This window comes from Mobula birostris, chromosome 7 (genome assembly GCF_030028105.1).
Source record: "Mobula birostris isolate sMobBir1 chromosome 7, sMobBir1.hap1, whole genome shotgun sequence".
Classification (NCBI taxonomy): Eukaryota; Metazoa; Chordata; class Chondrichthyes; order Myliobatiformes; family Myliobatidae; genus Mobula; species Mobula birostris.
This window is the reverse complement of record NC_092376.1, coordinates 28961599-28976976: the sequence shown is the minus strand read 5'-3', so window position 1 is coordinate 28976976 and position 15378 is coordinate 28961599. Positions and strand designations below refer to the sequence as shown.

General features: G+C 41.9%; 1 protein-coding gene across 1 annotated transcript in view; it reads left to right on the top strand.

The window, feature by feature from the left end:
* The window catches only part of LOC140200687 (NACHT and WD repeat domain-containing protein 2-like), a 54589-nt gene extending 44260 nt beyond the window's left edge, over positions 1–10329 (top strand). Inside the window, exons 6-7 of the mRNA XM_072264252.1 lie at positions 1493–2067; positions 6559–10329. Of these exons, the coding sequence (XP_072120353.1) occupies positions 1493–2067; positions 6559–10329 (4346 nt within the window). The remainder of the gene's footprint in view (positions 1–1492; positions 2068–6558) is intronic.
* The last annotated feature ends 5049 nt before the right edge of the window (positions 10330–15378 follow it).

Here is a 15378-nt window from a genome sequence, read left to right as displayed (position 1 = left end):
CGATGTAACCACATGCCCCACTATTCCAGAAGTTAATGTAATATCCTCTGGTGGGATCCCACTATCGCAGTTTATTTCTGTGTTGAGCCCACTGGCATAGAACTTTAGTACCCTCCTCTACTCTGCTCCATTCCAAATGAGAGAAAATCTGCAGATGCTGGAAGTCCAAGCAACACACACAAGATGCTGGAGGAACTCAGCAGGCCAGGCAGCATCTTGTGTGTATTGCTCTATGCTCCATTCCGCTTGGGGTTTTACATTCCATTCAGTAAGTGTAGCTGTTGCCGTTCCCCAGAACCTTAGTGATGCATTATGCTCAGCGGAAGCAAGCAGTCTTCTCAAGGCGTTATTGATCACATCATGTTGGGACAATAGGCTCCCGAAGGCACCCATCTCTCTGTTAGATAGGATCATTCCTCTCATATTCTCAATAACCACATGGCCAAAGACTCCCTAGTCTTTTGTCTGTAACCTTCCCCTAAACTCGTTAATTCCTTAGTGGAGAATTCTTTGAGTTCTGTTGTCTCAAAGGTGTCCATTACACCCCCCCCCCCCGCACATTCCTGAGTTTCCTTCCCCTTCTCCTGAGAGGAGGAAGCTGCACATTAATGCCCCACGTGGCGGGTGTGGGAACCCGTTATTACTAGCCTGGCCCGTACTGTTTCAGACGCACAAGGGCGAAGGCGATCGTTTCGAAGATTAATCTGAGGGATCCACTCTACTCTTTCTCCCTCATATTCGTCACCCAGCCAGATATCTCCATCTCCCAGCCCCACAGTAGGATCATCGCCTTGTCTCAACGTGGCTCGAGCCTTCACGGGATCAGATTCCCAATTGGCCCTTCGAGTTGCCTCTAAATTCTGTAATTAGCTGACAGGCTACCTGTATCTTTGTATCTTCTAATTTCGTCGTCCTACTCTGAGCCATCAACAGTGATTCACTGGGAATAATAGTGTTGACTGAGACCTTCCACTTCATTGTTAAGACTCGCAATTGGTTTATACCGATGTCTTACAATTGTTGCAGACAGCCAGAAAGCATCCCACCAGACAATGGAGGGCCTCAAAATATAGAATTAAATAAATAATGCTAAAAGAGAGTGAAAAAGAAAAAACATCATGAAGTAGTGTAGATCGTCCATTCAGAAATCTGAAGTTCTGAGAGGGCTTGACAAGTAAGATGTTTTCCCTGATTGAGGAGTTTAGGCCTGGGGTCTACAGTTTCAGCTAGGACTGGGATGAAGATAAATTTCTTCATCCAGAGCATTGTGAATCTACTGGAAGAGCTTTGGAGTCAGGGTCATTATGTTCATTAAAAATAAAGACCAGCAGATGTCTGGATTTGAAGAGAATCAAGGTCTTGTTGGTGGTGCTGAGGTAGAAGTCAGCCAAGACTATTATCTACTATTACCATGGATTCTGTACACTTGTTCCTATTTGTAATGTTCTGTTTGAAAGTATGAATGTCTCAGTATCTTTATTTTACTCTACAGCTCTTGAAGCAGAGTTGCAGCACGGTGTGATAAACCAGCCCCCCAGCATTCTCCGAAACTGCATCTGCTACGTTTGTAAAATTCCACACCTCACTCACCACCTAAAGAAACTCCTTGCAAACCAGAAGGGATCACAAGGCCCTGCTGGGCAGCTGCCCCAGGAAGCCCTGGCACACGCCAGGCTCCTCAGACTGCGTGATGAAATTCTCCCATCGTTGGCCACTGTCTCAGATTTACGTGTTTACACTTCAACTTTGCTGGGCAACCACGCGGGGAAGATGAAACAAGAATACATCGAGGAACTTTGCCAGCAGTTCTACACTGATATTGTTAAGCTTATTGACAGCAGCAACAAAAACACACAAAAACCTGTGGACAACTTTGAGAGTGTGGAAGTGGAAAACATGAAGCATGTGACTTTATGCAATTTATATGCATCCCTTTCTGACTTTGAATGGAAAGAAAGAGACCGAATTAAAGAATACATTGTGGGGAAGCAACCAAACACCCCCTTGATCGTCATGGGGGGACCTTGCACTGGAAAGACAGTTCTCTTGGCAACTTGTGCCAAACAGGTACTGAGTTTTAATTTTTCCTTTAATAAAATGCACCAAGATGTTGCCTGGGAAGGAGCATTTCAATTTAGAGAACAGATTGGAGAGCCTAGGTGTGTTTTACCTGGATAGAAGGAAGTTGGGAGAGGAGGTGATTGAAGGGTAGACTGCAGGAAGCTTTTCCCCATATCAGAGGCAGATCCACCTAAAGGATATGGATTTAGGATAAAGGGTGAGTGATTTCCTCCAAAAGGACCACAACTTCGTGGTAGGGTTTGGAGGCTTGTGTGCCTCAGTGATCGGGAGAGCTGTGTTGGTTGGTGTCAGTGCTGTGGGTCTTGGTAGAGTCACCCGTGTCAAACAGGTCAAAGGGTAGAGGACAGACTGAGTGATCCACCAGTCCTCCAGGTTCGAGGGTTCAGTTCAGGGCTAACAACCTTGATTGGTGAAGCAAAATTGTTACAGAAACAGCAATGAAGAATCCTTCTACATCTGAGTGCGACGGTATTCCTGAGTCTCCACCCAGGACTTGCATGACTGACAGTAGTGAAAACTGAGCTAGTGACGGGATGAAGGAAACCCTGAACAGCACCAGAGAGGGAAGACCTTCATTGCTGCCCTAAGCGGGGTAACAGGTAGTAGAGAGTGAGAGATTTGTAGGTGATCTCAGGGGAACGTTTTGCATCCAGAGTGTGATGAATACCTGGAATGCACTGATGGAAGCAGGTTTACTGACAGCATTTAAGAAGTGTCTAGATCAGTACTTGAATCACGCAGACTATAGACTAAGTGCTGGAAGGTGGGATTGATACCATCTGGGTCCTCATTGGTCAGTGTGGATGTGGTGGGCCAATTAGTCTGCTTCTGTGCTAATGATTCTATGACTCATTGGTTATGGCTATTGGGGAGGCTATAGGGAAAACAGAAGATGGTGAAGATATCCAGCTGGTTCGGCAGCAACTGTGAAGAGCTGAACAAAATTACATTTCGTTTCCATTAAAATTGGGAGGTAAACAACTTCAAAGTTCAGAAAAAACAGGAGATAGGAGAAGAGGAGAAAACAAGAGGTCTGTGAAAGGATGGATTGTGAAGGAGCTTTTACTTTTCCATGTTCTGCTGACTGATATATTTCCCAGATGAATATCATTCAGATCTTGAATGGAGCTAGTCTTTATTTGCTGAGATGTTTGTGTGATGACATACAAGCCTCTCCTGTTAGGAGAATTAATTAAGGACACCTTCATTAATGCGCAAATCAGTCAGAAATGTTATGGGATGAAATCCAGCCAATTTATTGCCCTTCACACTTTGCTTTGTATAGACTGTGTTTCATATGAAGTTGTGCACATAAAATGCTGGAGGAACTCAGCAGGTCAGGCAGTATCTATGGAACTGTACTTTTTTCCCATAGATGCTGCCTGACCTGCTGAGTTCCTCCAGCATCTTGTATGCATTGCTCGGATTTCCAGCATCTGCAGATTTTCTCTTGTTTGTGCTTCACATGAAGTTGCTGGCTTTTCACAATAATTGCCCATTACCTCACCACAGGCAGCCAGTCAAGTGTTGTACTTGAAGTGTATGCACTCCTTTAACAAGAATACAGTGCCAATCAACCTTCTCAGTGGAACTGGAACAATTTCAAATCTGCCATCTCATTCCTTCAAACGTAAATGATTTTAAAATATCCAGTGTAACTTTCTTCAGCCTTTTCCATTCGGCCTTTTTTCTTCCTCTCAGTCATTTCTTTCCTTTGCTCTCTTTATTCCACTCTCCATTCATTTCATGAAAATGAATCTCAAGGTGGTATATGATTACTTTGATCATAAATTTACCTTGAACTTTGATGTTGTATAAGTATCATGTAAGAGTTTTGTTCCATTCCTATCTTTCTTTCAAAAAAGAATACTCTAATTCACTCCCCATTGCTCCTGTTCCTTCTCAATGATTAATCTTTTCATTTTCGAATCCTTACTTCTTAATGGTAAAATATTTACTAAAGGTGTGGATGCCTTATTAGTCTTCCTTCCAGCATGTAGTGGCAGAATGTAATTCTGATCTGAAGGAAAACAGAAATTAAAAAGCAATGGTGGTCTGGCAGCTTTTATGGAAAGATATTGAATGTTTCACTTCAAAGGCCGTTCATCAGAACTAGGGAAGGGAGAAAGGCTGAGAGATGCAGGGGGAGCAATATATGTGACAGGGTGAGGTCAGCTATGCTGTTGTAGAGATCAGCTGGATGATGGATTAATGGGGGCAGTTATAGAGTGAGAATAGTACAAAGAATTTAAGTAAGACCATGGGACGTTACAGAATTCGGCTCGTCAAGTCTGCTCCGCCATTTGATCATGGCTGATATATTATTCCTCTCAACCCCTTTCTCCTGCCTTCTTCCCATAACTTTTGAAACCCTCATTAATCAAGTATTTATCAACCTCTGCTTTTAATATACCGAGTGACTTGGCCTCCACAGCTGTCCATGGCAATGAATTCCACAGATTCACTACCCTCTCACTAAAGAAGCTCCTCCTCATCTTTGTTCTAAAGGGATGAACTATTCTCAGTGTGTGCAGTCCGGTCCTAGATTTTCCCACTGTTGTGAACATCTTCTCCACATCCAGTCTATACAGGTCATTTAATATTTGACAAGATTCAATGAGATGCCCCCCACTTAATTCTAAAATCCAGCAAGTACACGCTCAGAGCCATCAAATGTCCACCGCTGTTTCATTTCCATGATCATCCTCTGGACCCTTGCGATGCTTGCACACCCTTTCTTTGATATGGAGCCCAAAACTGCTCACACTACTCCAGATGCGTTCTGACCAATGCCTTGTAAAACCTTAGCATTACGTCCTTGCTTTTATGTTCCAGTCCACTCAAAATAAATATTAATATTGCATTTGCCTTCCTTATTATCAACTCAATCAGCAAGTTAACATTTCGGGAATCCTGCACTAGGACTTCCAATTCCTTTTGCACCTCCAATTTCTGAATTTGCTCCCCATTTCGAAAATAGTCTATGACTTTATTCCTTCTTCCAGAATATATGATCGTATACTTCCATACACTGTACTCCACCTGCTACTTCTTTGCCCTTTCTCCTAATCTGCCCAAGTCCTTCTGCAGGCTCCCTCCTTCTACCCACTACCACCCTCTCTACTTAGCTTGGTAAGTTCTGCAGACCTGGCCACAAAGTCATCAATGTCAGCTAGATCATTAACACATAACATGAAATGTAGCAGGCACAAGAGTATCCCTTTGCGGAACACCACTAGTCACAGGTAGTCAACCAAAAAAGGCCCCCTTTATTCTCACTCGTTGTCTCCTGTCAGTCAGCCGATCTTCTATCCATTCTAGCATCTTTCTTGTAATATCATGAGCTCTTATTTTGTTTAATAGCCTCATATGTGGCACCTTCTGAAAATCCAAGTAAATAACATCCACTGATTCTCTCGTTTGTCTATCCTGCCCGTTATTTCTTCAAAGAATTCCACCGGATTTGCCAGGGAAGATTTTCCCTGAAGGAAACCATGCTGATTTGGCCCATTTCATCATGTGCCTTAAGTACTCTGAAACATCATCCTGAATAATGGACTCCAACATCATGCCAACCACTGAAATCTGAAGGACTGTAAGGAAAAACTACCATGTGAAGTATCCTGCTCCAGCAATATCCAAACCAAGATCATCTGTTTGTGCAAAATCAGACTAGAAGCCATCTGCAAATATGTTCCCTTGAATACAATTGTGTACAGACATCTAATGAAAAGGGTACTGTTAGTTATTAGTCACAGGACAGTAAAGGCAGCTGTCTGTGCTTATGCTTTTAATGCTGTGATTTTATTCTGCTGGCACAGAAGAGGTTAAAATAATACTCAGAACATCCAGATTGAAACAAATCTTTACCATTCCCTTCCATTCTCAAACCAGCTCATTTGCCCTTCCCATAATCCTTCAACTCTTATTTTCTTAATCCATTTTTCATCTTAATCCTCAATATTGATGTAATTTCTATATTAGACCATAATATAAAGGAGCAGAATTTAGCCCATCAAGTCTGCTCTGCCATATTGTAATGGCTGATCCAATTTTCCTCTCAGCCCCAATCTCCTGCCTTCTCCCCTCGTCCCTTCATGCCCTGACCAATCAAGAATCTATCAACCTCTGATTAACCCCTTAACCCTGCAAACTATTTTTACAGCTTTATAATTCTAATGGAGTTCCCTGAACCCTTTGTTTTTAATACCTTCTGTTTTATTATTAATCTATAGTGTCTTTTCTGTGGTGTTTCATATCTTCATGTATCATTTGTCCCTCCCTTTGGCTTATTCAGCGGGTTTATTCTGTATCTCTCTAAGATTACTTATGATATTTCAATATTTTACACTTAACTATTTTATTTGATCCATTTCTCTACACATAGCCAATAACATGGGGCTACCAATTTGCAGCTTGAGAAATAATAAATGTAAATATAATGACAACATCGTTTCTTTCATGTGTCCTTTTCAGATATGTTTGTGGCTGAATAAAAGCGATCCAGTGATAGTTGGCCGCTTCCTCTCGACAGGCCTCAGAACCTCCTTCTGGAATGCCCTGATCGGCATCTGTCACCAAATCGCAATGAGCTACCACAAACCTGTGCCAATATATTGTGACAGCACCGAAGAATTAGTGAACTGTTTTGTGGACCTTTTAGAGTTGTCATCTGAACAGCATCCCTTGATAATCATGATCGATGGTGTTGATCAGGTCTCAGAGGCTGATAATGCCAGAACCTTATGGTGGCTTCCAAATCCTCTGCCACCCTTTACCAGGTTAATTATTTCCATCACTATTAAGACATATGAAATTGCACAGAAAAGCACGTTGCTGCACCCAAATGCAGCGACCTTTCTTGAATTAAAGCCGAGAGAAAGAAAGGAATGCAACAAGGTTCTCACACAAACTCTGCTTTCCTCCAACAGAAGGATTACGTCTGGGCAGCAGATATATGTGAATGCGGCTCTGGACCAGTGTTCCCTTCCGCTTTATGTTAAGTTGCTTTATAATGAAGTGCTTTGTTGGACGTCTCATGATGATATTAATGACCAGACTTTAGGAAGGACTGTTCACGACAATATTGATCGACTGCTTAAAAGGCTTGAAAGGAAGCACGGGGAAGGCCTAGTTTCCAGAGTTCTGGGTTATTTAACACTCGCAAATTCAGGACTTAGTGAGGTTGAACTGCTGGACATTTTGTCACTTGACAACTACGTGATAAGAGACTTCTGGCCTCAAGATGCTTTGCCAGTCTCACTGAAGGTACCATATTATACATTAGCGAGATTACAAGAGGATCTGAGAGGATTTTTAGTGGACAGGCCACACAACGGAGTAAAGATGCTGTTCTGGGCGAACAGACATTTTCCACTGGTCATTAAGAGGTGTTACCTCCAGAACTGGGACACCGTACAACAAATGCACAGTGTTATGGTGGAATATTTTTATGGTCGATGGTCCAATGGAAGAGCGAAGCCAATTCCTGTCTCTCTGTTGCAACAGGGCCCAATAAAGAGTCAACAGGTGCCCCAGAGGACTTCGGAACACAGGCCTTTGACGGAAAAGTATGTTGACAGGCAGCAGCCTTCACAGCCTTGGCTTTTTCATTTCCAGCCTTCTTTGGAAGCCCATTGTCCAGTCTTTGCAAATCACAGAAAAGTTGAAGAACTGCCTTATCATTTGAGGAGAATTGGAAAGCTGCAAGAATTATATTTTAACGTGCTAACTTCATTCACATCCTATCTCGCGATGATTAAAGCCGGTCATTTGGTTCAACTGATAACAGAGCTGGAAGAGAATATTCAGACGTTAAACCGAAGGGGTGTCAGATTCTTGGCAACAGTTCTAAAGAATGCATTTTGTCTGCTGCAGAAATCCCCTGAACAGCTTCCAATGGTTATTCAGGTGAGAATTCTACCATTTGCGGGATGCTTCCCACAACTGTTCAATTTTCTAATGCAAGCTTATAAGGAAGGGCTCCAGCACAGTGCCATTGCTGTGCTACACAGTCCAGTGATCACTGTGCCGAGAGTGCACGCCACTTTGTGTACCTCTGACTTTTCTGCAGCAACTGATATCATAGAAATCCAGTCACAATCTGTAGTTCTTGTAACACTGGAAAGTGGCTCTGTGTACACTTGGAACCCAGATTTCCGAAAACCTTGGGAACGAATAAGCACTAATGGTGTTAAGGTTTCAGGAGCCAGAGTATCACATGGTGACCAGTTCCTTGTATTAGCGACTGAACATAGCACGATGTTAGTCTATGATTTTTCCCAGCTAACCCTGCTGTACGAAGCTGAAGTGAGAAGAGCAGTTGAAGGTGGCATAGCAAAAGTTCTTCAGCCAATCAGCGGCTTTGCCCTATGCAACGCAAATGTGGTGGTGTGGTTTGACAATAGCATAGTAGTGAGGCTCTTTAATCTTAACTCTCATCACACAATCAGGCAGCTGAACTGCCAACATAATGTTCAGTGTATCTCCTTTTCTAGTGATGGAACGTATGGACTATGTGGACAATTGAAGAGCACAGTTACAATATTCAACCTTCACACTGGTTGCCAGGTAGCCACAGTTGCTTCTGAATTCCAGGACTCACCCATATATTCCATTTTCCTGAGTGCTTCCAATGAGGAAACCTATGTTGTGGACAGGATTGGAAATAAATTTGTTTGGGACACAGAGAAACTGACTGAGCCAAGTCTTCAGGAGAGTATTATTTGTTCAGATAATGAAGATGAACTTTTCAATGTTGAATTTTCGTCCCATTCCCTCTTATTGTGCAAGATGTCTTGTATTGAAGTCTGGGACACGTTGAATTGGAATGTGTCAGACATGTTCAAACCTCCAAAAAATGAACATTTTATCCAAGCCATATTGTCACTAGATTGCCATTGGATTTTAGCTGTCATCAGTGGTTCTGAGGCCCTGTTTGTGTGGAAGAGAGACACAGGACAGTGTGTTCTAATGCTTGAGAACCAATTTGGTACGCCATTGAGATTTACCAAGTGCATTACACAGAAGTCTTTGGTATCATTCACTTCAAAGGGATATGCCGTATCCTGGGACTTAGATTGCATAAATAGAGCCTCAGCTCTAGCGAAGGCAGAAAAGGCCATACAATCAATTCTCCTTTCGAAAGAAGGGAAGTATTTTTATACCTCTGATGGTACCAACATCATACTCAAATGGAGCCTGACTTTCTGTCAAATAGAGGCTACCTTTACACATGCCAACCTCATTAAACACTGCGCTCTTACAAGAACAGGGGCCACCCTGGTAACTGCAGATGTCAGCGGTGACCTTTATGTCTGGAACACGAAAACTGGTGAAAACTTCCACAGGATCAGATACAGCGTCGTGACGCAACTGTTGGTGACACCAAACGATCACTCTGTGGTGTCACTTTGTGAAGGCTCCACCTCTAAGGTCTGGAATTTGTCCAGTGGGCACATTGTCTGTGATATTCACGTACCCTTAAAGAAGGCGACGATTATGCCCGAAAGCACCTTTGTTTTAGGTCTTCATCAGTACTGTCTTCTCGCTGTCAGCTTGTGGTCAGGTGGCATAGTCAAGAGATTTGAATGTGTTGACAAGTCTGATATTGTTGCCTTTCAAACACTGAAAGATTATCCAGACTACATTTTGCTCATTACATCTTCTGGATGCATGTATACCTGGAACGTGGCAGAGGAAACATTTTGCCAGCAGGTCCAGCTCCCGATCAAGTTCTCCAGACCCGTGGATAACTTTCAGGTTTCCGATAGTGGGAGCATTGCAATAATGTCAGCTATTGCTAAGACTATCAACGTCTTGGACATCCTACAAGGAAAAATGTGTGTTATTAGAACCAAAGCAGATATCTTTAATCAGCAATTAACGAGAGATGGTCAGTATGTTGTTTACATAGACTACAGAGATTCCTGTAATTGTGACTTTCATTCCAGTCCAACACTTAACATTGTGCGAATAACAGATGGAAAAAATATCGGATGCTGCCATTTGTGTAAAATTCCCTCCAGCATTCTTGTCTGTGAACATGATTTAAATATCTTAGTTGGTTTTGAAGATGGGAGTGTTGGAATATACGCAGTTGTTGACCATCCTGGTTCTGAAAACAAAATTAAAAGCCAACTGACAGAGGTGATAAAAGGTGAATACCATCCTGAAAACAAAAGTTGGCACTTTAAAAACTTACCTGACGCTGTTTGGGTAGATTCAGTCAATGAATATTCACAGTAACTGCTTTACATGTCTGGATGAGTAGGTAGTGCCAGTCCCTTAGTCTTTTCCATTTGTTGGACAACACAAAAGAGTTATGTCTGAATTGTTCAGACAAATATACTGCAGGAATACTCTGAAAATTATTTTTTGCTTGACAAATCAACTGTACTTAGTAGCAGGCTTTCAAAAAGAAAATTATGAAGAAGATTAGTGATATCCAGTATAAAATGTGACCAGTTTCTCAATTCTATGGAAAATGAAGCCTTCTGATTTTTCTATAAAGCACTGGGCACATGGACAATGTGCATGGAATATATTTTATAATGTATTAATAACTTTATAAGTGATTGCAGAGATTCTGTCTACCTGTTGAAATACACTGAGAAGAGTAATATGATGTTCACCATTTCACAAACAATGAATTTATGTTCAACATTTATTACGTAAATTTTGCATTAATATCTGCAAGAAATTCGAAAGGAGGCTACAACTGTATGGTATGGAGGATGTCTGTTTTATTAATAGAGCCCGGTTGGCCCATTTAGTCCATGCCAAAGTATTTTTCAGCCTAGCCCATCGACCTGCACTTGGATCGTGGCCCTCCAAATCCCTCCCATCCATGTATCTATTCAAATTTCTCTTAAATATTTAAATCAAACCTGCATCCACCACTTACTGGCAGCTCGTTCCACACTCTCACCACCCTCGGTGTAGAAGTACCCCTATGTTCCCCTTAAATATTTCAACTTCCCCTCTTAACCCATGACCTTTAGTTCTAGTCTCGCCCAACCTGAGCGGAAAACGCCTGTTTGCATTTACCCTATCTATAACCTTCGTAATTTTGTATACCTCTATCAAATCGCCCCTTCTTCTCCAGTGCTCTAGGAAATAAAGTACTAATCTATTCAATCTTTCCCTATAACTCAGGTCCTCAAATCGTAGCTGTTGTGCTTTGTAACTCCAAAAAAAATTGGAAGGAAAACATAGTAAGTAAATTGCAATAGACATTGGCTTTGTGGGAGAAGCCAGAGAGTGGTAGTTGATAGTTGCCTCTCTGACTGGAGGCTTGTGACTAGTGGAGTGCTGCAGGGATCGGTGCTGGGTCCACTCACAAACGAGAGAAAATCTGCAGATGCTGGAAATCCAAGCAACTCACACAAAATGCCGGAGGAGCTCAGCAAGCCAGGCAGCATCTATGGAAAAGAGTAAGCAGTTGACATTTTCTCCGGCATTTTGTGTGTGTTGCTCAGTCCATTGTTATTTGTCATCTATTTCAACAATCTGGATGATATTGTGGTTAACTGGTTCAGCAAATTTGCAGATGACACGAAGAAGATAGGTAGTGGACAGCAAGGAAGGCTATTATGGCTTGCAGCGCGATCTGAACCAGCTGAAAAATGGCAGATGGAATTTATTGCAGACAAATGTGAGGTGTTACACTTTGGTCGGACCAACCAGGGTAGGTCTTACACAGTGAACAGTAGGGCACTGAGGAGTGCGGTTGAACAAAGGGATCGGGGAATACAGGTCCATAAGTCATTGAAAGTGGTGCCACAGGTAGATAGGATTGTAAAGAAAGCTATTGGTACATCAGCCTTCATAGATCAAAGTATTGAGTACAGGAGATGGGATGTTATGTTGAAGTTGTATAAGACGTTGGTGAGGCCTAATTTGGAGTACTGTGTACAGTTTTGGCCACCTACCTATAGGGAAGATGTAAATAAGGTTGAAAGAGTACAGAGAACATTTACAAGGATGTTGCTGGGTCTGGAGGACCTGAGTTATAAGGAAAGATTGAATCAGTTAGGACTGTATTCCTTGGAATGTAGAAGATTGAGAGGAAGTTTGATAGAGGTACCCAAAATTATGAGGGTATAGATAGGGTAAATGCAAGCAGGGTTTTTCCACTGAGGTTGGGTGGGACCACAACCAGAGGTCATGGGTTAAGGGTGAAAAGGGAAAAGTTTAAGGGGAACATGAGGGGAAACTCCATCACTCAGAGAGTCATGAGAGTGTGGAACGACCTGCCCAGCGCAAGTGGTGCATGCAAGCTTGATTTCAATGTTTAAGAGAAGTTTGGGTAGGTACATGGATGGTAGGAGTATGGAGGGCTCTGGTCCCAGTGCAGGTTGATAGGAGTACATGGTTTAAATGTTTCAGCATGGACTGGATGGGCCAAAGGGCCTGTTTCTGTGTTGTATTTTTCTATCACTCTATGACACAAGCTAGGAAAATGTGTCTAGTTTTACTGAGGTGAGGGATGCACATATGACATGGTGGTGTAATAATGAATGCCATTCACCTACTTCCTACACATAAACCATAATGAATTATGTGAACAAAGATTAAACAATATATTTATAATATTGCTCAAATATTACTGAAATATGAAATGCATTACATTCCTCCTTGCTTAGCTATAAACTCTAACTCAATATAAAATGCATCTCAACTCAAATATGTAACTTATTTCTCTGTAGTTATCTTATATCTATCTATCTACATGTGGGGGGGGGGTGTGTGTATGTGTATATATATATGTGTGTGTGTATAGATATATATACACACACACATATACACAGTATACTGTACAATATAACTGCTATATAGACAACCAGAGCATTGTAAATTTTAAGTTGTCCCATTCAGGCCTAAAGATTTAATCGCTGTAGAGGATTTCTTAATCTTGTGAGTTAATGTCTTCCCTGACCGGGGAGGCAGGAGGTGGGGGAGGGAAGTCATTCTGTTTGGCAGGAGAGACTTGTGGCTGTGAAATAATCTCAGGTTCTGGGGCCTCCTCCATGGTGGTTGTGGGAGTTGACTCTGGGACTGCAGGAATGGTCACCTTTCCTCTCTAACAATTGACTCTGCTCTCCTCAACTGGTGTTGTCTCCAGATGACATCTGATGCAATCTCCTCTCTGCAAGAGAATGATCCAGTTCTGTTTTTAATTATTTCAAGTACCCACTTATTTTCACCTCTGTGGTCCCTCGCTAGGATTGCTTGTTCCATAATGAAACATCGAACCTCCTTGTTTGAAGAGCCCTCAACTTGTCTCAGCTATTGGTCCTGCATACTCCTCCTGAGACTGGGTTTGAGGGGATCCAAGTGTGAGAGCAGGGGACGACCCAGGAACAGCATATCTCGTGAGTTGTTGGTTGTGGATTGTGCTGCACTTGGTATTTTCTGGATGTGTTGGCGTCCTGAACAGTGCACAGCAAGCTGCTCGATCTGCTGATCGATCCCAGGCTGTCAGACAGCGCTTCAAGCCAATGCTTTCATTTTGAACATGACTAGATGACCGGTATGAAGCTCTTCCATCACTTTAGCATTACAGGCATGCCTCACTGGACAAAGTGAATCATAATATGTGAGTACAGTGTCTGATGTCACCATTTCCTTTACATTTTGGAAAGCCACCTCACATTGCTTAATTCATTGTCTGCAGTAATAAGTTCAAGGGATGAAGCACAGTAGCCAGGTTTAGCAGGAACCTGTTATAGGAATTGACAAGTATTAAAGAGAACATGTGACATGCCCTAGGGCCTTGGGGCATCCAGCACTGCTTGAGTTTTCTCAGCACACTTACGTAAACCGTGTGCATCGATGGTGTGACCACAGTATGTGATGCTTGGTTTAAAGAAATCACACTTGTTTCATTGCACTCTTCATAATCTTCAAATCTTTTTAACACTATATTGAGATCTTGTCATCCTCACCAGTAACAATGATGTCATCCAGTTAAGACTGAGTGTCTGGGATCCTCGCGGCTCCTGATCCATAGTTTTCTGCCTGAGTGCAGGTGCAAAAATAAGCCTAATTATAGTGATAAAGTCTTTGTGAGTGTTTATGGTGAGAAACACTTCAGACTCTTCTTCCATCTCCATCTGTAGGTAGGCCTCAGCTAAGTCCACTTTGCTTGAATATTGCCCTCCAGAAAGGTTTGCAAAGATATCCTTTATCCTAGACAGAGCATCACGTTCTACTGGGTTGATATTAAAATCGCCATTGATCCTGAGACACCCATCCTTCTTGGCTACTGGGACCACTGGCGTTGCCCATGGGCTCCACTCAACCTTGGAAAGAATTCCTTCAGCCTCCATGTGATCTAGCTCACTGGCTACTTTATCACTGATGGTATAAGGAACTGGAGGGGCTTTGTAAAACTTGGACGTGGCATTTTCATATAACACTATTTTACCCCTGATATGTTTGAGATTTCCGATGCCATGTTTGAACACTGCTTTTACATCATCCAGTACCTTTCTTAATTTGTTTGCAATTGACTCTGTTGCAGGGGATGTGGCAGGCAAATGGTGGATTAATCTCCAATCAAGTTGTAGTTGTTGTTATGTCTTTAATATTTCAATTATATTTAACTAATCTTGTATATATAGGTTGATAAAACATTTGTATTCATTTAAATAATTAATTATGGGGTTATATGTAAAATATGTTAATTGCCTACATCACCACACTATCACATGATATGTGCGTGCCTCGTTACAAGTAAAAGGCAAGTGAGACTCGTATTTTGGACTCCCCACATTTTCTTTTGAATTAGTTTAATATTTTGAAGTTACAAAACATAACTTTGGCAGCCAAGTGTTTTTACAATGAACCCGAGATGGCTAGTGACCTGTTAAAGCGAAGTGAGACGTGTAAACTGAAAAAAAAGAGGGCAGTGAGGAACAGTGAAATGGAGTAGCACATGCAAGAACACTGAGTTAAAAAAAAAGGCTGTAAATGGAAGAATTTGGAGTTGATTAAGTGTGAGTACCAGGTGATAATGATCATTAAAAAAAGCAGAAATGGCTGGCTACATTCGAAAGATTAATGAGTTTGATGACGCAACAGATAACTGGCTCATGTATACTGAGCTATTGGAACAGTGTTTTAAAGCAAATGAAATAGCTAATGAGAAGCGAGTGCTAATTTTGCTGAGTTAATTCAGTTTAAAAGCATACAGTTTGCTTTGAAGTTTGACTGCTCCAACCAAACCATCAGAAATGAGCTTTGCTACTATTGTCAAAGTAATGCAGGATCACTTAGAAGCAAAGCCATTGT